The following is a 22,381-nucleotide window of genomic DNA, read 5'->3' as shown; positions in this document are numbered from 1 at the left end:
CTTTGCAAAGTCCAGCGATGTCCAAATAGACATTTGAGATCCAGCGCCTGTTGAGTCTCAATCTGCTGGTCATTGGCTGAAAAATTGCACAACAAGTTGTCCCTGTTCAGTGATAGTGGCAGAGACCCTTGTCCACGGAGTTATGACCTCTTTGGGGACAGTGATTTCTATGTTTTCTTGAAGTTCGTCAACCCATATCATAACTCGACACATACCATCCACGTCTTCACCCTGTGAATGAACAAGTCGAAGAACAATTTGCCTGCAGTTTGGACAGGTAGGTTTTTGCTCTAACCATGTCAGGATGCAGGTATTGTGGAATGCATGTGAGCAGCTTAGTTGACCAATGGGTTCACCCATGTTAATCTCACCCAAACAGATGCTGCAGGTTAGCTGCTCCTCACTCTGCTGCTGGTCAGTTGCTGATGGTGTCTGTATGTCCTCTGGTACTTGGTGGTTTTCAGGTACATCTGGAGAATGGCTTCTCTCCCTCTGTGAGGGGTCAGCGTTCTGACGTCTTCGTCGCGTGGATCTCTGAGGCAGCTCTGCCTCTGGTGTTCCATTCTGAAGTGCAGCTCTGGATCGGGTCCTGTGAGCCACTGGGGAGTATTGGCCTTCATCCTCACGTGATGGCATTTCATGGATGTTGGGCCGTGAATGTCCTCTGACATTCCGTCTTGGCATCTTGATGGTGGCAGATGCTCTTGTAGGTGATTCAAGTGTATGTGAGTGAGGTGTATGTGAGTGAGGTGAAGGTGTATGTGAGTGAGGTGAAGGTGTATGTGATGGAGTTGTAGGTGAATGAGATGTAAGTAATTGAGGTGTAGGTATAGGTCAATGAGGTGTAGGTAAGTCAGCAAAAAGGCAAATCGAAATCTGCAATACGTACAAATCTCAGTCAAAGCGCTTTGGATGCTTCTAGAGAGGCTCCTCGGCAAGCAATGAAAGGCCACAGTGTCAGTATAGGTACACAAACGGTAGTCCGTGACGACACAGCTGACTGACGGCTGACAGACCAATGACCAGTCATTCCCACTGACATTTTTGAAAAATGGCAGTTATTGCCATAGCACCAGCTGTCTGCCCAAGACCTTTCAATCCAGTGATCATGTGTGCCCCGCCCTCCTAGCCAATTGTATGCTAGGATATCCCAGCTGACAGACCAATGGCCATATCCAACATTGTATTTTTTTTTTTCAATTCACAAAGCTTTATTTAGGAGCAAGACAATTATAAAGAAAATGATGGTTATTTGATGTGTCCATGGAGACGGGCCTGTATCCACAAGGCCTTACAATCCAGCAAGCAATTGTTCCCCCTTCCTAGCCATTAAAGGTCCTCACTGGTTGAAAAAATTGGATTCTTAAAGGAGTGTTAAAGTTTTGTGAATTATTTACTAATGTTTATTGGAAGTGAGGCTTGCTTTTTTTCGATTCTAGCAGAGATTTGTAAGACGTAAATGGCCTGATTTACTTAAGCTCTCTAAGACTGGAGAGGATAGACTAGCATGGGAGATCCTGAGTGATCCAGCAAACCTATGTATTTGGTCAATGATTGAAAACATTTACCAAATTATAGGAAATGATTTTAGCCAATCCTTTCCAGGTGTGCTGGATCACTCAGGTTCTTTCATGATAGTCTATTGTCTCCAGTCTTTGAGAGTCTTGGTATATCAGGCCCAAACACTCATAAAGCCTTGTGACAGCAATTTCCAAATTGATTCCCATTGGGCTCTTTAAAAATAACTTGCACCTATATTTTTATTAAATAAGCATCCTTACCTTCATTTGTTAGCTTTGTAAATTCAGCCAATAGTATTGAAGGCTTATAGGAGGTACCTGAAACCGGTCACTATTTTAGTTGGATGTTAACCCCCCTAGTGGTATTCCTGAGTGTGACTTGGGGTGGGTTTTCCATGCCACAAGTGGAAATCCCCAGTCACACTCAGGCTCGCTTTAAACTTGAAAAAACCCACTTACCTTGCTCTGTCAGCGTTCCCTGGCGTCCTGCTTGTCCCCGCAGGTCCTGGGGACATGTCCTGCTCCTCCGTCTCAGCAGAGACGAGGGACAGAATTAGAACACTAGGCGGGTTAATAAACTGAGCAAGAATAGGGTAAGGGTGCTTATCCCTGCGTTGAATACCTTTACTATTAGTAGTAACAACAAAAAAGGATTTTTAAGGTAAACGTACAACCATTCATAAAACTCATAAATGTTACCAAATACAATAAAGTTATATATAAAAACAATTCCATAGAAATCACTCATATGTATCTACATATCTCCACCATAAACATAAATTCCCTTTTTCTCACTCCTCAATGTGTTTCATTCCATCTTCATCAGGAGGGTGAGATGAAAGACATTAGGATTCTGATATTAAACATATATATGAATAAATACATTAAATCCGATATGGTTCCACTGGGAGGGGCAGTGATGAGTTGGATGTCTTGCCCGGTCCTTTCCATGCGTTGCTGCACATTGTGGGTGATACAGTGAAATCATGTTTGAGTTTGACACACACAGATGTCCTTATTTTCAACCATGCATTTCTTTGGCTGTCAAGTGGTTACATAGGTATCTTTTATATATATCTTTTTACTACTTTTACTATGTGTCCTGATATGGGTGAATCTATGTACAGATTAGTACTTCACCCCACATAATAGGGGTGTTTAATCTGCAGTGTTCTCCCCAGAAATTGTCCAACTTTCTAATGTCTGCCTTGTCTGAACATTGGTGTTGCAAATTGTGAACCCCCTAGGACTACTTACATAGTAAGAGGCTTTGGGGTGGGCCCCCTAAATTTACACCTACCTTTCATAGAACTATAATTGTCAAACTATGGTACCCTGTCTACTTTTCTGCCTTGAACCCCAATTTTCTCTAGAACGGAGAGGTGCAGGGAAACAAAAATAAAGCTGCAAATGGGGGACACTTGTGGCTAACACCCCCCAAACCTTCACCATGGCATTATTACAACATAAAAAAATTCTATGATGCCATAGTGATGAAATTGTGGGGGATGGTTGCCACAGATGTTCCCCAGACATTTTGGTTTCTTACACCCCCCTTTTTCAGGGAAATTGGAGTTCAAGTGTTAGAAGTGCGCAGTAATGTGTAACAGGGCAGCGCGTTTTGTTGGGCTGAGATTTTTTTTATGTTCTAATGATGCTATAGTAATGATATTATAAGGGGAGTTAGCCAAATGTGTCCTCCACTTGCACTTATATTTTGGTTTCATACACCCTGCCGCTCTAGAAAAATTGGTGTTCAAAGAAGAGAAGCAGACAGGGTAGTGTAGTTTTGACAGTTATAGATTTGTGACAGGTAGGTATACATTTAGGGCCCTAACCCAACGCTCCTTGCGGTAAGTGTAAGTGCCCCCAGGGGTCACCAATTTTTCATTTTTTAATGTCACATAGGTGCATTTGAACCCCAATGTTATATTTTCACATGTTTTTAATTTTGTGACCCCCAAATCTTAAAATTTCTCAAAACTAGGGGGCTGCTACTTTGGTTACTTGTGGCTATGAGGGTGAAGAGGAGATATGAAGGTTTGTACACAATGATTTCTATCAGAGTTGCTGATGATGATGTCATGACTATCAGATTGGATTGTGTGCTGAGCTCCCCGTCTGCCTCTCATCGGCAGCAGCAATCCTCTGGATGACAGCTGAGCACAGAGCAGCCTCACTGAGATCTGTTCAGAGCTGCCGATGGGTGGTGGGAGGGGGAGGCACTGCAGCTTGGGCAAAGCAACCGGCTAAAACTTTCTGGGGAGAACGATGGACATGTGTTGGGTTGTATTTCATTATAGTGTGACAGTGTTGGGTTGCCCTGTTAAAAAAAAAAATAATCATCAAGATACATGTGCCCTTTCTGAACAATAAATTAAGGTAGCAAAACTGTATATTTTGTTGTTTTCTATACTTTTACCATCCTGTTCTGATCAGTCTTAATTTTTCCCCTCAGCTATGGCGTGAGTATTTATTAAGAACCCACAATGGTGCAGGAACGAAAATGCATTTTGTGCCAGATGGTATACTGCTCCAAAAAGGTATTTTTAAATTGTGTTGTTGCTAAAAAAATATATCCAGGCTGACTAGTGTCAGGTGCATTATATGTTAGCAGAAGTTTAATTTAAAAATAAAAAAATATTTATATATATATTTATTTAACACAAATGGTTGTTGCGGAAAATTAAACCAAGGTCATCAATATCTAAGTTGTACAGCGTTTACATTGTTTTTTTCAATACCAACCTGTTCAACTTGCCCTCAACACAACTGAAAAATTTGAGTTCATAATTAGTCAGATGTTAAATTCCCTTTAGATTCACTCTCACTTTCCATCCAATTGTCAAAGCTATACATTTTTGGTTTGAAGTGTGTTTACATATTAAATTAGAGAAAAATTTGAACCCCTCTCAGGGGATCTATATCGAAAAGAGGTGGTCTTGTTTACTGTGCCTGCTGAAGCCATCATTACAGGGACATCTCTTAGAGATCCAAATAGCAGGAAAAACCTGATGGTATACTTTTACCAAAGCTAAACAGATTTTGGCTGTCTCACATTTAAAATATGCAATTAAAAATAATTTTACTTTATTATACCTCTTTTTGGTTTATCTCATCTATAAGAAATGGCTTTACAGGCCTCTGTCAGCAAAAAGTCTGTAGAAAAGTAATTATGTTTCTGGGTATTCTTTATGCACAGATTTCTCTGACACCTATATTCACCTTTCTTAATAACTTTTACAATATATAACCTTTTAATGCCTTTAATGTTTTATTTTACAAAGGAAATGGAAGAGCACATGCGTAGCATGCTTCATCACAGGGAACTGGAAAACCTAAGGGGCAGGTAAGAAACATGTAATGTCATGTCCCCTAAAAATTCTTAGACTAATCTGCATAATTCCTTGGATCCATCACCATTTCATGTATGTGTGTGACAACTCTTCTCAGACTTTCAATAAAAAGTGTGAAATATTGAAATGTATGACATTCCTCCATGCACAGAGCAGCTGTTACATGCCAGCTGTTCTATGGGAGGCTATCAAAAAAGATTGCCATTGCCAAATACGTGGTCATTTATACTCATCACCCTTCCTACGCACTGTCTGAAGATATGTACAGTAGGCTATGACTTTCTAAGAACATCAACGCCATTTGTTGCTGATTTTTTTTTTTTTTTTTTATGAAGGTCATTTATGGTTCAGAGTAAGACATATAAGGAGTTCCTGATGCATGTATTTCCCTCTGTATGTAACACCTACATATACCTCAGCCAGATAATTTGGGTTGGCATGGTGGTACGTTGTGGGTTTGTGAAGCAGGGGAAATTCGCAACACTAGAAATAAAAATATGTGTGGTGCAAAAGGACCTGGCAAGAGGAAGGAGAAGGGCAGCATAAAGAGGAGATCACATCCCCAAAATATTGTTCTCCAAAAACTGACACCTATTTTAACTTTCCTGACAATTTCTGGTATTCATTGGTGTGGTAAAATATCTTAAACCTAACAGCACCCTTGCCTCCTTATTGATTAGGTGTAGCCCTTTTTCCTCCATGAGGTTGTGTATGTCAAATTAAGTCAGAGAATATTTTTTAAAGAAATGTATTTTGTCTGATGGAGGAGTTTTGTTTTTACACTCTTCTTTTGATAAGCATTTGGTCCTCTTCCTAACATTATGTTTGACAGTTCCTTTACCTATCATTGCCAGTCAGTAGTTTGATTGGATTCTGGAACAATTCAGTTCCCTAACTTTTCCTACAGTTTGTTAATTTCACTATTTAGTATGGATATTTGTGTCTCCAAGTAGAAGATTGCTTAATAATCTCTTATCACATTTAGCAGGAATAATATATCCAACTACCAATTAATTGGTCCATAGCAAATTAGAAAATTCCCATACAAGATAGGTAGTTTCAGGATAAACACTTGAAACATCAATGTATTCCAATAAAAATAGACCTTTATTTATACATCTATTATCTTCAAAACCATAGTTACATCATCAAATAATCCAACCTAATAAGGTGTCATACAAGTTGTAAAATAGTGACAGGCAGTAATATAACCATCACTTAGCCATCAAACAACATGGTGACAAATTTCACAGAAAAACTCTGCATCATCAGACCATATCTCGACATTACCATTTTTCAATCAGTCCAATATCAGAGTGCCTCCAAAACTCTTCTTAAATATAGGGAAACCTCAACCATGTTCATTTCATATAATATTGAAATGGTCACCTAAAATATGGGACCCCTCAATGCTTTTTAAAGACACTCATACGAGCATGTTCAAATCAAAATTGTATCCTCACCTATTCCATAGGTGAGGAAAAGAAGGTAGAGGTTTCCCCAATACAAAAAAGTAAAAAGATAATTCTGATGTCGATAGCTCCATGATAGAGGGCTGCATGTTCCTGATCCATAAATTTTCCAGCACCTTTACAATTTTTAACACTTATGATTTGTTACCTAGCAAATAATTTTCCTGTGCCATGTCTGTTCTGCCAACACAGTGTCAGTCTATGAAGATTATGTGACATTTGTGTCCTAATGAAATAAATGTGAAACTGTCTTGCATGTTTTATGTCACACTATAATGAAATACATTTGTTTTATTGCAGCAATTTGTAAGGTGTTTTTATTTATGGAAATAAACCTGTCATACTCATGTAAATGTGAGATATGCTAAAGCACTATTTCAGAAATGATGGCTGTGTGAAGGAGTTGAGCTGGATCAGTATGAAGGAATGTGCATAGGCTCAGAATCTTGTGCTTGTACCAGAGACTAGCCCAGACATGTGTATTAAAATTATAGTCTATCTTTTCATGATTGTATTTGCTTCATATAATAAAAAGTTATTTTACTAGGGTTGTTGAGAAAGAAGAATATTAACACTTTGAGGTAGAGCAGCAAGTGGCCATAACATGCCTGTAGCAACATGATGTAGCAACATAATGTAGCAAACAATTGTATTTTGTGGTCTAGTAGTTCTATCCTATGATGTTTATAGTTGACAAACATAAATGAAAGATATAAACATCAGCTTTGCTAACAATGACTTCAAAGTAACATTTTATGGATAGAAATTGGCTTTATACCCACATAGTTCTGTAGGATAGGAGGAAGCTAAGGCCCTTGTCATACTAGTGACAGCTCGCCTTCCCTTACAGCATCGATCCCTCACTGTTAAAGTAGTGAGGTGACCGTCTGATGCTGCAGCATCAAAAGTGTTCTGGGTTTTGCAGGTTTAAACCACTGATGGAGCAACATACTGTGGCTCATAAAATATTCAGACCCCATTCACTGTTTTGGTATGTTGAAGCCTTATGCTACAATCATTTTAATGTTTTTTTTTCTCTCACTAATCTACTTTTTGTACCCCATAATGACAGCGAAAACAAACTGAAATATCACATTTACATAAGTATTTGGACCCTTTACTTCTATTCTGCAAATCATCTCAAGCTCAGGTGGGACCTGAAGCCACTGTATATAGGAAGGAAGTTGTTGTGTGGTTCTGCTGGTAAATTGATTAGATCATGACACAAAAGATGCTTTTCTAATATTCGCCCCTAATGTTTCATTCATGTTTGTATATTCTGGTGTTAAGTAAGGATGATGCAATAAAAAAAATCCTGATTCCTGCATTACTGTTTAGTGCTGTTTTTGGTAAGACAAAATGTAGTCCGCCAAAAATGGGTTACTCCTAAACTTTTGAAATATTGCATCCAATGCAGTGTTTTTGAACTTTTTTTTTTTTTTTTTAACATGGATAAACCCTTGAAATAACTTTCAGATCCTAGGGAACCCCTGCAATAATTATTATATCAACCGCTCACATTAGATTAGAGTGGTGGTCAATAGGAAGAAGAGGCTTACATTAGTGGCCAGTGGGAAGAATGTTACCCCTACAGATAGCCAAAAAAGATCATTTGGTCAGGTAAACTGACCTGAGCTGCAGAAATTGTTCTTTGCTTAACGAATTCCTAGAAACCTCTGGAGGAACGCCGGTTGAGAAACACTGGTCTGGTGTATGAAGTATTTAAACAAAGAACTAGATTTTTTTTAGTTTAGAAGACAACGCTTATCTTCTCTCTGCTATTCTGTTGTGCAGTACATAGAAAAAAGAAAAAAAGAGTAGCTAAATGAATGCCAGGGGAAACACAGTTTTTTAAGTTTTTTGCAAAGTCATAATGACTGTGCCATTGGGAAATTGTCTTTCACTTCCTTTACCTACTAATACATTTTGGTTGTTTTTTTTTTTTTCTGTGGTGCAGGAAAGATTATTAAATAACACTGTGAACAGCTGTACAAACACTAGATTTTCACCCAATCATGAGTATTTATCCCGGGATATTAAAAAAAGTTTGCCCACAGTCTAACCCAGCAGTCGCCAACCTTTTGGACCTCATAGACCACTAAATTCATTATTTTAAATCGGGTGGACCATTAATATGAATTTTTAAAAAAGATCAATACATTTGAAAAATGATAATCTTCCTAATGGTGCCTGATGTGGACTGTGAAGGCTCTGATTCATTGATCAGCTCACGGTTAAGTGAAGTATTACTATTGTAACTAATAACATTAATTGCATTATCTTTGGTATTACTAAAGAAATATTTAGCTTTTATCTCACTCATTATGGTTTTATTTCATTTGGAGCTAGGACCAAACTAGAAATGAAAGTTATCAAGAAAATACACAGTTAAGGTCATACTTACCTAAAAGCGTTTTTCCATCTGTAGCACAGTTCGTGAATTTAGTGTAATATAAAGGTGAAAATTGTCATTCAGAATATAGGAATTTATTAGAATATTATTTTTGTTTTAATATTAATAAAACATAAAAATTGCAAATAATGTACAAATTTTTGCGTGGTCCACGTACCACTGGTTGGCGACTACTTGTCTAACCTTTTTTTTTAGTTTATACAGATTGCATTGCAAAAATATAGGCTGTGTTTGGATTTTAATGCTCAAAGTTGTTTATTTATAAAATAGCAAATCTGTTATTCACAGAAACATTCCTCGAATCAGTTACTGCCACACATGGTCCTTAAAGATTCTCCACCAGGGAATGTTTCAGTGAATGTCAGATTGACTGCTTTAAAGTAAGGCTCCAAAATGTGTTCATTGTTTGCCAGTTAATATAAGTTTTGGCTCCTCAAAGTTCCTGTCACTTCTGTTTCACGGATTGATGCATTTGTTCTCTTCCATCTGTTGTAACCCACGTGCTTCTGTAGTATAATGCATGGTCTGTTGTCGCCATTTTCAGTGCATTTTATACTAGGCAGCCGCTTTCATCAGCTGTGAAGCTGAAGTTTTCAGATTCCCAACCTGCATTTCAGCTGTCCAGGCTCTTGTTTCTCCCTAGTGATTGGCCGACATCCCATCCCCCTTTATGCCCTTTCTGAGCTGTGGGCAGAGTGTGCTGCTAGAAATAAAAGTGAAATGTGTCAGCGAGGCAGCTCATAGCAGCTGACACCATGCTTGGGCTTCAGAGCTGGGACATCTAGCTCTATATCCCACCTCCCCTGCCTAGATTGCCATCCAGCATGCTGTGTGTCTTCTATAAGTATGATTTTCAGTACAACAATTAAAGAAGATTTTTTTTTCTTTTTTTTCTTTAACAAGCTTTGCCTCTTAATTGTTGGAGAAAAATCTATCCTTTATTTTTCTAATTAAGCAAAGATTTCTTGGACTATAACAAAACTACATATGAAAAATTACAAAACAAAGCAGTTCAGCAGCCGCTAAAGAAGCTTTCTCTGTGCCAGAAAGCTACATAGTGCTGCAGCAACAGTCGAGGAGACCCTGCTCATAGAAGAGACACAGCATAGCCTGCCTCTTCCAGCAATGCCTATTGGAAATACTGAGCACCCCTCTCTTGCCTCTGTCCCCAGGGACTGCTCTCATGAATGCCGAGTTTGCCAAGTGACTGTGGTGGGCCTTTCAACCTACGCCAAACACATATCTAGCCAGCTACACAAGGAAAAAGTTTATGCCTGGGAAAAAGAGGGATCAAAGGAGGATGAAGAAGAAGAATACTTTGATAAGGAGCTTATCCAGTTAATAAACCAAAGGAAGGAACAAACCCAGTAAGTAGATCACCTTTTTTAGATACTGATTTTGTATGGTTTCTGGTTAATAACCATATCACAGATTGACTGCATTCGAATCTGTTTAGTTGCAGCCCATCTAAGGTTTGGAAGATTTGTCCTTGGAAATGTTTCTGTGTTTGGGACTGACTGGCAAGACAGTACCTTATTCTTTGCAGGCTAGCCTTTTTCATTAATATAATTTGAGCTACTCATAGTAATGTATGTTATTTTTGCATTTGTTTTTAATTTTTAATATTAAAAGGCAATCCTATTGGTATTTTAGTTGAACACGTGACATAACTGAAGATATAATATACTATAATATACAGTATACTATATATGTATAGTTGCATACGCCCATATGGTGACCTTGAATATTACAAATGAGTTTAGAAACTATTTTATGTATGTGTGGTATACCAAAAATATGCCAAATAAATGTATGCATGTTTGAGTATAATATTCTTTTAATACTGCCAATAAAAGAAGTTTTCTTTAACCAACAGAGATATTCCATTTCTCCTTGTATGTGAATGCTACATGCTTCTTGGCAGAGCACAACACTAGCAAATTTCATCTTCCTATTTTTATATATGTGCAACCTAATTCCTTTTTATGTCTAGCTTCCATTTCTTTCATGTTTTTTTATCAGCAGTTTATAGAAGTCTTGTTTTTATATATAATGTATGTGACATTTCATGATCCCCATGATATTCACCTTCAGGAATAAATTTTGTAGTGGAGGTTGGTTCTTTCCCTTCCTTAGCATATAAAGGTTGAGCCACCTGTATTAATTCGTAATAAATTGAAGGTTAGTAAGTAAAAAAAAAAGAAGGAGTTTTGAGGCTCAAGGTTCAATGCGAAATGGTAAATATGTATGTTTACAATGTCGATTCATACATAATAAAAAGGTACAAAAGTTATCAATGCATCCCAACTCTTGTTAAAAGCCACAAGGTTAGGATGCTCATGCTAGACATTAGGTTTCCTAGCACATTATGGTCACGTACGTCCCAGCGCATTTCTTTAAATAGTGGCTTCCTCGGGTTTGTTGTTTGAAAGAGCTGTATGGTCTCTATGTAGTGTAAGCAGAATAGGACAACATATACATTTTCTCATATTTCAAAACATATTTATTAAATTCCCTAATCATATAACAAATAAATGAGGAATAAACATTAAATATCCATATAACTAATAGTACTGGTATTTACCCATAATCATGCTGTTGATACGTAATATTCTGTCTAAATAGCATTGTAAAAACATATTTGACGTTTAAATTTTCATTCAATAATGTCAGTAGACATATTTGTTGCTTATTGTACAACACATAAAAGAATACAACATATACCTTAATATACCATATATCATAATCACTTGTCACAAATCACGTATCATGAAAACTAATATTGTATAGTTTCATATCTGATGTATTCATAATTTCATATTGGTATGATCATTTTTACCAATGTATAAATATCAAGATGAACTTATAAAGTATTTTACTCACATTTAGGAGAGGAGAGGTCTAATTAAAAAGGTCAAAAAGCCAAATCAGGCTGATGTTACACTAGTAAAGAAATTGGTAAATAGTATTGGGTTGATTGTTATTGATAACTGGATTGCGGTTACTCAGTTAATATTTGGGGTACCTACCCATATATGGTGCAAACAGTATCATATTAAACTTGGTGGTGAGTGTCATATGTAGAAAAACCAAAAAGGAATTTGCAAGTTTATGTCCAAGTGGTGTTATTACTTTCACTTCAGAAAAAAATTTTTAAAGAATTTTTTTTTTTTTTTACAGTGGAGCTTGTAATTAAATAATGTCGACTATAGTATAATATGGTAACTATAGAGTGCACCATGAGGTGCGCTTACCAGAGAGGATGCAGGAATCATTTGATGCAGGAATCATCATCACTTGCTACTGCAGCTCGTATCAGTGTCCCTGTTTAAGCAGCCAGGTGGCTGTGTGTATCCGGAGCCCGCTTAATATAGGTATGGCTTCCAGGTAGATATGGTGACCGGAGCACCGTGCACTTACTGTATCCTCTCTGGTAAGCGCACCTCATGGTGCACTCTATAGTTACCATAATATACTATAGTCGAGTTGGGATGCACTGATAACGTTTGTACCTTTTATAATTATGTATGGATCAACATTGTACAAATACATAATTACTATTTCGCATTGAAACTTGAGCCTCAAACCTCTTTCTTTTTTCTACTTACTAACCTTCACCTTCAGGAATAGTATGGTAGTTCCCTATTCTTTGTATATTTGAACAGCCTATATTTTCTTAGTATTATCACTTAGTATCTCACTATTCCCTTAGTGATGAAGCACTCAAGGCTCACAAACTGCACGTGCTTGCCAAGGCCTGTGTGTTAAAATAGAACTTTACATTAAAAAATAAAAAATGCAAGCAGGCAGTTTTTTTATTGCAGAAAGGACCCTTCTGCAATAAAATATACTTACCTGTCTTTTCACAGTCTGCTCTGTAATGAACACTGAGCTGTGCACGTGTCTGTGTACAATACCAACATTCCAGGCTGCTGAGAATAAGGTAGCTCCCGCAAGCATGCGTTGGTTCGACCTGGCCAATCAAGATGACTAAAAACATGAACCAAAACGAAGAAGTGAGTGTACTTAATAAAAAATTGCGAATGGATGGGTAAGTTTATTTTATTGCAGAAACGACATCGCCTATCCCTTCTGCAATAAACAACATACCTGCTGTACATTTTTTATTGTTTAGTCCTGCTTTAGGTTCAGCTGGCTGCACACGTGTATCTATGCAGTCTTAGCATGTACATCCTTAAGAAAACTTGCTCAGAGTGAATCTTTTGGCCTCCATCTTGTGCCTTTTTTAATCTGTTAAATATGCCACTAGATGCTTTTTATCTGGTAAATAAGTGCCTATTTAAATCTTTTGGTTGAGAAGTTTAGCAAAAGCCAGTGAGTGTGATTGACTACAGTAATAAATATATTGGTACCTTGGTATAAATCCTTAATCCATTCCAGATCCTTGGACTTATACCAAACAGGTCTTATACTAAACAATTTTTTCCCATAAGAAATAAAAGAAAAATGAATAATACATTCCCATGGAAAAAATTCAATTGTTATAGGCATATTATACATTGATGGGGCTATATAAAAGGCAATTTGATGAAATAAATGAAAATTTAACCTTAATTTACCTTGCTGAGAAGGGTCGAGTGCCTACTAGGATGGTGCTGAGAAGGGAGGAGGAGGAGATGTTATGAAATTCACAGAGAGTTATAGTGCCAGTTGTTCACTGAATGGTAACAACTGGCGTACTGATGCTTGTGGGCAGTCCTGGCTTTGTCTCAAGAGGTAAATAAAGGTAGCGCGTGGTGTTATGACTCATTTTGACCCATACAAGTGCCCAAACTGGACCTTTACCAAGTTGGACTTATTTCAAAGCGAATATATATATATATATATATATATATATATATATATATATAAAAATCTATTAGGGATGTTTTCTAAACTTCTACCCCAGTGTTCTCCCCAGCCCCTTTTAGCTGGCTGCACCACCCAGCACTTTCCAGTAACCACCCGGCTCTTTTGGGGAGGTTACTGAGCAGTTGGGTCACAAAACAGGGGCTGCCACCCACCTACAATTTCTTCCCTTGGCTTAAAAACATTCTTGGTTGAACACTGTACCGTATCTAACCTTTATCACATAAACAATATATGATTGACAGTCATCCTCATCATTGCCTACTTTTACTTCTGCAGTGGATTTGTATGGATGGGTAAAAGGACAGCAGTTCATGAGTTACCTATGCCACTAGTGTCCTCTTAGTACTTTGGCAATTCTATACCTTTATATATGGTTCTGGTTTCAGGTGTATTTTGCTAATGGGTAGCAGGGTGGCTCAGAGGTTAGCATTTTTTTACCTTTGCAGTGCTAGGTCCCAGGTTCGAATCTCGGCCAGGACACTATCTGCATGGAGTTTGTATGCTTACCCTGTGTTTGTGTAGGTTTTCTTCGGGTGCTCCGGTTTTCTCCCACATTCCAAAACATGCAGTCAGGTTATTTGGCTTCCAAAATTGACCTTAGACTTTATTAATGACATATGACTGTGGTAGGGACATTAGATTGTGGGCCCTTGTTCCCAAAAGTCGTCTCTATCACTCGGTAAATCCAAAATTTGGAGCAGTTTTTTTTACTGTGTTTTAATGTCATTAGAAATGAAAGATAGTACAGTCAAAATCAAATATATTTGTTGTTATTTTTCTCTGTAAGGCAAGATGATACGTGCAGCTTCTCCAAGGAACAAGAATTTCGAAGGAGAGACGAGCTCCTACCATATCAAGGTATAAATCAGCAAGAGTGGCAACGAGATCTGTCCGAAAGGAGCTGGCAGTGGCAAAAGGATAACTTCAGCAACCCTAGACAAAATTTCCTACATTCTTCATTAAACCTCAATTCTAATCGGCATCTCCCTGGTCCAAAGGGGCGGGCTGGATGGCATATGAACAGTCAGACCACTCGACAGTTGGTCCATTTAAGAGTTGAAGGCTCTTGGCATTCAAATGCAGGGGGGGCAACTAGTTGGCACCAAAGAGGCACAGGAAGAAGTTTTCACTGGCAACCAGAGGGAAATGGAGCTTTCCCCAACCAGCATTCTAGAAACTGTGGTGGAAACTGGCAACCTAATTCTTACAATAATACTCAGTGGAACTATGGTGGCAATGTTGAAACTTTTCCACAAGGGAGAAATTGGACACAAAGACGCTTTGATACTGCTCCAGACCAAGATTCTGGGTGGTCCAAAAAAAGCAATGCAAAAAATTTTTGCAAAGAAAGATTCAAGTGGAAAAAAGCTGAAACTGTTGCCAGCAAAGCGGTAGTTTTCAAAAATTTTGATAAAAACTCCTCTAATCAGACTGATGACTTTACAAGCGATACCCACGTAGAAAGCACTTTGATAGACTTTAGAACATCTGACAGCTCAGATTCATCATCCTCTAAAACAAAACCTTCACTTTCCTCCGAAAAAAACGGCCTTACAAAAGACAAACAGCACAGGTGGTCTCCTTATCCATCACAAAAGGTCACAGATCAAACCGTCCCATCAGTTGCTGAAAATACTACAGCACCCTGTTCAGAGGAGACAAAGAGCGGAGAACAACAAGCAGACCAAAAGGAAAGTTTGATTAAACAGAAGGTATCAGAAGATATGCAAGCTGAGCAGTCCAATGGAAAGAAAAGTGACTTCACAGAGCTAAAGAGCTCTCGTATGCCTTCCCTAAAATCCCCACTTCACAAAATACCAGATAATAAAGCTTTGCCTTTAAAAAGAGATCACAAAAATCCTTTAAAGGGTGTAAAAGTGTTACTTCCACCTTTTGCCGAGAGACAAAGTCGACTAAGCGCTCTTAATTTAGAAACTATAAGATCCAATTGTCTTTCTAAATTTCGCAGTGTTGCTAAGAGCACAAAGAACAGTGAAAAGGGTCAAGAAAATAGCAACAAAGAGCCAGTGGAAACCCTTAGTGAGGTGTTGCACAAGGCCAAAGAGATGCTGCGTAATAGCCAAACCTTAAAAAGCATTCAGTCTTTAAGCAGGGCATCTAGTGATTCAAAGAGTGGAGGACCTGAGGCAACAAATGACTCCTTTCAGAATAGTATTTATTCGGATGAGAACTTAGAAGATGCTAGTGATGATGATTTGTTAAATAATGCACTGAAAATTGAGCCTGCAGTGGAGTCACCTAATGATAACACTCATAAAAATGTCTTACTCAAGACAGGTGATAGCACAAACTTTTTAGAACAAATCACTAATTCTGAAAACTCTGGCCCATTTATTGTAACATCTGAGAAATTTTCAATTAACAATGAGTCTCTTGATGGTGGAGATAATACAGTTTCTCATCAATCTCAAGACTTTAATGACTGTGAACATTTTGAAAATGTTTCTGATCCTGAACTTCAGAAAAGTGCTTCCTCTAATCCAATTTTACCAGAACTGAGCAAGCTTGGACTTCCTGTTTCCCTCCAGAGAGATCTAACTAGACATATTAGTTTGAGAACCAAACCTGGAACACATCTCCCAGAGCCAAACCTCAACAGCGCTCGCCGCATCAGGAACAAAAGTGGTCATCGTAAAAGCGATAGTGACAAGGATTCAGGACTAAAGCCAACTCTTCGTCAGATTCTCAGCGTTTCAAGAAGGAATATAAACTGGGAGCAGGTCATGCAACAAGTGACAAAGAAAAGGCAGGAGCAAGGCAAAGGTTTGCCAAGGTTTGTCTTTGTACAGTTGCATTTGAGTAGAATTGCTTTTCATAGGCTTTAATTCCTTTAATGCTAAAACTATTCTACTACTAACAGACATGTAATTGTAACCCAATATATAATAAACTAAACCTCAAAATAGAAATATTTGAATGCAGTAGAAGAACACCACACAGAATCAATATTTTAGAACTAAAGTACCCTGTTAGTGACCTGTTGTCCCCATGGTTTTGTAAGAATACATTAAATCTTAGGAAAGCATTGTCTCAATGTAGGGACAATTCCCATTCTTCTGGTTAAGTTGGTGAAGGTTCCTATTTATCCAGATGATTGTATATCTAGTTGAGTTTGATCCATGTAGAACCTTAGATCCAAGGCCTAGTCTGAATATGGGATTTATGTTGAAGCAAATACTAGATTCTAACTACTTTTGATGCTAAGAAGTCCTTGTCAAACAACTGCTTACTTGGGGAGGCAGCAAGTAAGTGGAAATTTCTAAATAAGAGAATTACTCTTTTAGACAGTTGTCACTGGAACATATGCCATTTTTAGAAGGTCTCCCTTCCATGTCTCTTTTAGTGAGCATCAGGATCCATGCTCTGTCTAATGTGGCTCAAAGTTTTGTGTTAGTAAATCAGAAGTTGAGTGACTCGAGTTTGTATGCAACACATTAGAATCAGGGCTTAAACATATCAGTGTTTTTCTTAGTGGCAGAGTTGTCAATACATCTTTCATTTCTCTCTTTTTGTTTAAAGGTTTGGTATAGAAATGGTAGCACAGGTTCAAAGTGAACAAGACGGTCTTGACTTTGATGAGGACTCCGATTTGGGGATGGAAAGCTTTCACTGGGAAGGCATCGCTGTGAGCCCACTAGGGTCAGTGAGGAAGAGGAGCCTCTCGGAAAGCAGCGTAGCTGTGGAGAAGGGCTCTGTATACAATTTATTTACTAGCCATATGTCTGACACAAGTGGCGAGCCAAGCATTCCTACACGTCAGCAAACACCAGCAACATCTGGACCAAAGGTGGCTTTAACAGTGGCTTTACCTGCAAGTCAAGGGAACATAAGCAGCAGTTTCCCTGTAGAATATTCTGCTACAACCAGTGGAGGTGTTTCTAGTACAAATTTGTGTGAAACTTCACAAAGTCATAAAGGAAATGACGAAACCTGTGCACCTTCAGACAGCCTGTGCACGTTTCAGAGTACTTGTGTAAATGTGATATCCACAGTTGGCAATCATGTGGATGGAGGTACTGACAGCTGTGCATCCAGCACAGAGCAGAATGACAACCAGGGAGTTGGAAAGAAAAGAAGGGCCACTGGGGTAAGTGTATCAAATTGTGTATCTTGTGCCTGCCCAACCATTGAAAAGTATTAGAAGTGTGGTCTAGGTGTTGGAACTTTGCTTCCTGGTTGTTTAGAATTCTGGCCCACTTTCCATACCACCATCCTCACCTGTTGACTAATCAGTATAGAATCTCACACTGGCCATAGGAATATGTTGGTGGTGAATAAGTATCCTAATATGAATTTATTATATATTATAATATATATAATTGTAAATATATTATTGTATAATATTGTAAAAGGAAAAATAATATACACACACCAAGGAGGTATAAGCAAATGTGATGAGCTTTTCCATCCTTCATTATACATTTTTGGGCTATTAACCCCTAATTATTTATATACATATATAGTTCTACAAAATGCCAATAGATAATAAACCTTTCTTATTAGAAGTTCTCTTATTTATGCAAGCTTGCAGTATTTTTTTGGTCTTGTAGACAAAGGTAGATCTACAGCTCTCACTTTGGTCTTGTAGACACACACATTGCTCTTGTAGTCTTGTTGAAAGTAGATCTGCAGCTTTCCTAGAGACAAAACTGCCTCCACCCAGCCTTCTTGCTTGAGGGAGATGGTGTGCACCCCACATTGCCTCATTTGTCTAGCTGGCTTTTCAGCTACCAGGATGGAGGCAAGCCACTCAGAGACCTCTCTTGTTGGATGGTTATACCAATTGCCTGTCTGGGTTACCTCTACTTTTTCTAACACTTTAGTGATTGTAATTGTTCAACACCTAAATTTAAATATGATCCACTGACAATTGCAGATCTCTGTTCTGTAGAAATCTTGTCATCGTTAATCTATACTACTCTGGCAGCATTGTTCCACCCCCTTCCCCAGAGTATCATCTTTCCAAAATGGCAGTAGCAATTACTTGCAGTGACAGATCAGACGGGCGTAAGTATGGTGCTCATTTGTAATTGGTGATTTGTAACCCCTAAAACCCAGTTGATTTTTAAAACAAATTGTTTGGTTATACATAAAATATTTCTAATTACTTTTCTTTTTTCTTTTTGGAAGGATGGTTCCTGTCCTGAAACTTCCAACTTGGAAAGGGACTCCAAAAGAAGAAAAATTAGAGGGAAACAAGGTAAGCCTTCTTGACAGTAGCTTTTTTTTAACAGACACACATAAATATATCATGTAAAACAATTTATATTTACGTTTTGTTTTATTTTAGGGGCCTGTATTTAAGTACCTTGACTTTATTTTTTCAAATCCCTCAGCTTTGGGATATTCTTGTGCTTCCTGACAATGAGTGCTAGATTTGTATTGTTAGTGTTCAGAAACCCCCAAATATAATTTCTGCTTTATTTGATAAATCAGGAATGAAAAGTAGTGATCACATTTCAAATGTTTTTTTTTTGTTTGTTTTTTTGCCAAGGTACTTTCCTGTCAAAATTTAAATTTAAATTTGTCCAAGGAGTCCAACTTTCAGACTATAGCGTGTTTTTTCCTTCAGGCATTGTAGTGCACTAGATGTCCACTCCAAACCCTTTTGTTGGAAATCTTGGGGGCTGCAAACCCACGCTTGTGATTAAGACATTTTCTTACAGCAGCCTAAAAACCACCTGTCTAAATTTATTGCGTTGTGATTTTATTTATTGCATTAAAAGTTTAAATTAGGATTGATGATTTTTAAATAAACTGACTCAATAAACTGAGCACTGTCTTCTCCCAGCAGTTTTTTCTATGAATTATGTCTACGAATTACAAGATTATCAGATTGGGTTTGAGTGTATTTCATAATTTTAGTACTGGTGCATTTTTTCTTGAATAGCAATTTTTGTGATTTTCTTTTATTGTCATGCTGCGGTGCATGTATGCCACTTTTATATTCCCTACTTTATTATTATAGTTGACATGTTTATTTGAATGCAGAACGTAACTGCCATTATTTTAATTTTTGCTTCTGCAGAGCGTTCTCAAGTGGACCAGTTGTTAAGCATCTCCTTAAAGGAAGAGGAACTAAACAACTCACTCCAGGGTATTGATAGTAACCTGAACCAGGCCCGTGCGGCTCTACAAGCAGCTTACCTGGAAGTCCAACGCTTAATGATTCTAAAACAACAGGTAACACAGTTCTGTTCTGCACAATATTGAAGTGTATTGGCAAGTTGTTGGTTTGTCTACTCAGCTTTCATTTGGTGTTTTGATACATATTCATTCCAGTTGTCATCTATACTTTAAATACTTCCAACTATATGTTTAGATAATATGGGGCCATATGACATACTAGGAAGAACTGGAAAAAAGATAACTCCAGAACCACTGTCTGTATTTCCTTTACACATGACCACAGTTGTGGCTTCTGGTCTATACTCTTTCACCTTCACAGTTTATCATCATTCATTTTTGTGATAACAAGAGAAAGCAAGTCATATATTGTATAGAAAATCTTATCTGTGAAAGTTTTCATTCATCCAGGTCATTGTATATCTAGTAGTAGTTAGTCACATTCAACAGGACTTGTTCTGCGATTGTTGAAGATATTTTGCAGCCTTCCACACTGCCTCATCAGTTCCACCAGTGTAGGAAATACCCTACACTGGTGATCAAGATCAAGGGGTGTGAAATTTGTTTGAAGCATAAACAGAGAATGCTCGAAAAAAATACTTATTAAACTTTTGATCACAGAAACTATTTTAAGAATATTTGATTAAAAACATTTTTTTCCTTTTGTGGATCAGCTTTTATTTACATTAAAACACACACACTTAAAATCGATTTACAATGATTATGCATGTAATCTTGCTGTACATATAACTATGTAAGTTTGGGGTTTTTTTCGAGTAATGTTTTGGAAAATTTGTTACCCTGCAGGCTGCCACATGGCATATGTGTAGCCTTTTTTTCAGTTACAATATTGTAGAACAAATTAACATACAGTGGTACCTTGGTTTAAGTCCTTAATCCATTCCAGATCCTTGGATTTATACCAAACAGGACTTCCACAAACAAATTTTTCCCATAAGAAATAAAAGGAAAATGATTAACTCTGTTCCCATGAAAAAAATCCTATTGTTATAGGCATATTATACATTGATGGGGCTGTATAAAATAATTTAAACAGGGCTTAATACTAAAATACATAAATACAAAAGCAATTAGATGAAATAAATGAAGATTTACCCTCACTTTACCTTGCTGTGAAGAGTTGAGTGCCTACTAGGATGGTGCTGAGAAGGGAGGAGGAGGAGATGTAATGTATTTCACAGAGCATTATAGCGCGGGTTGTTCACTGAATGGTAGCAACTGGCATACTGATGGTCGTGGGCCGTCGTGGCTTTGTTTCGAGAGAGGTAAATAAGGGTAGCGCACAGTGTTATGACTTATTTTGACCCATACAAGTTCTAGCACAATGGTTGTATACAAAGCAAAATTTTTCGTGTCCAAACAGGACTTATACCAAGTTGGACTTATTCCAAAGTGGACTGATACCGAGGTACCACTGTAATTCCTTTTTTTATCATGTTAATATTGATTTTTGAACCATTTTACGATTGTCTTTTTTATACAGATAACAGTGGAAATGGGTACCTTAAGAACACAGAGAATTCAGATCCTTCAGGGACTTCAAGGTAAGGAGTTGTGAAAAGTGAACTGTGTATTTTACTGTTCAATTGGGCTTTAATGATATGTAAAAGCATAATAAATGCCCTCTCCTTTGATTTGAAAATTAGGAACCCTAGACGGAGTCACTGATGCAGAGGTGGGAGGATCAAATATAGTTTCCGGTCCACATGCTGCAGCTGTTAGAAATGTGCTTCCTTTCCATTCTGAGACTCCACCTCACCTTACTACCCAGATACAATCCAGCTCTCTTTTACCATCTCCTGTACCCACTTTTTCACCAGCAGCCATCCTTCCTGCCACAGCAGCATCACCTGATTTATCTGTAACCATTAAACAAGAACCAGTGTCACCTGATAGAACAGAGAAAAAATTACTTACACCATCATTTCCAACATTTCAAGCAGCCACACCACCAGAACCTACAGGTATGTTCGTATATATTGTAACTCATTTTGCATTTTTGAGATGATGAATCCTTTAGTTTTGAATCCTGGTTTGCATGTTTTTTTTTTGTGTACAAAGTCAGCTCTTTTGCCAACAGCAGTGGAAGTGAAACGGCTGGTATAATTAGCAATGGCAAAATAGGTATCAATTTTAGAGGGTTATTTGTAGGCCTTTTTAAAAATTAGAGCGATAACAGTGGTCTCCACGCTACCCCTGCATTTTCATTAAAAAAACACAAGTGATTTCGTGCAGCTCACAGTGAGTGCTATATGTTTAACACTGCAAAGAACACTTTGTTATATGAGGAGAGCTTGGTTATGTAGCAAGTATCACCAGGCTTACCACCATGCATTTTTTTCCCTGTTTTTTTAGAACAGGGCTTTCACTTAAAGGGCTTAGAGTCTGAAAGCAAACAAACTAAAAGACACGTGTGTAACAAAAATGTGTAATGTGTTTTTTTTTTTTACTTTATTTTGAGAACCAGGGATCACTCACTTACATAAGTGTTAGGGTCTATCAAGATGCCTCAGAACAGTTTTTTTTTTTGATTGGGCTTTCAGCACACTGCAATGAAGCCAAATATGTGCAATATCCCTT

The 22,381-nt window shown here is 37.7% G+C and overlaps 1 protein-coding gene across 1 annotated transcript in view; it reads left to right on the top strand.

Annotated features, from left to right (window-relative positions):
• The first annotated feature begins 3,944 nt into the window (after positions 1-3,944).
• The window catches only part of ZNF106 (zinc finger protein 106), a 32,147-nt gene continuing 13,710 nt past the window's right edge, over positions 3,945-22,381 (top strand). The window contains exons 1-9 of the mRNA XM_072428678.1: positions 3,945-4,063; positions 4,808-4,869; positions 9,934-10,128; positions 14,421-16,427; positions 17,174-17,741; positions 18,785-18,854; positions 19,683-19,837; positions 21,285-21,345; positions 21,448-21,765. Of these exons, the coding sequence (XP_072284779.1) occupies positions 4,010-4,063; positions 4,808-4,869; positions 9,934-10,128; positions 14,421-16,427; positions 17,174-17,741; positions 18,785-18,854; positions 19,683-19,837; positions 21,285-21,345; positions 21,448-21,765 (3,490 nt within the window). The 5' untranslated portion in view covers positions 3,945-4,009. The remainder of the gene's footprint in view (positions 4,064-4,807; positions 4,870-9,933; positions 10,129-14,420; positions 16,428-17,173; positions 17,742-18,784; positions 18,855-19,682; positions 19,838-21,284; positions 21,346-21,447; positions 21,766-22,381) is intronic.

Source organism: Pyxicephalus adspersus, chromosome 12 (assembly GCF_032062135.1).
Source record: "Pyxicephalus adspersus chromosome 12, UCB_Pads_2.0, whole genome shotgun sequence".
Taxonomy (NCBI): Eukaryota; Metazoa; Chordata; class Amphibia; order Anura; family Pyxicephalidae; genus Pyxicephalus; species Pyxicephalus adspersus.
The sequence above is the reverse complement of the archived record's forward strand: the minus strand, read 5'-3'. Positions and strand labels throughout refer to the sequence as shown.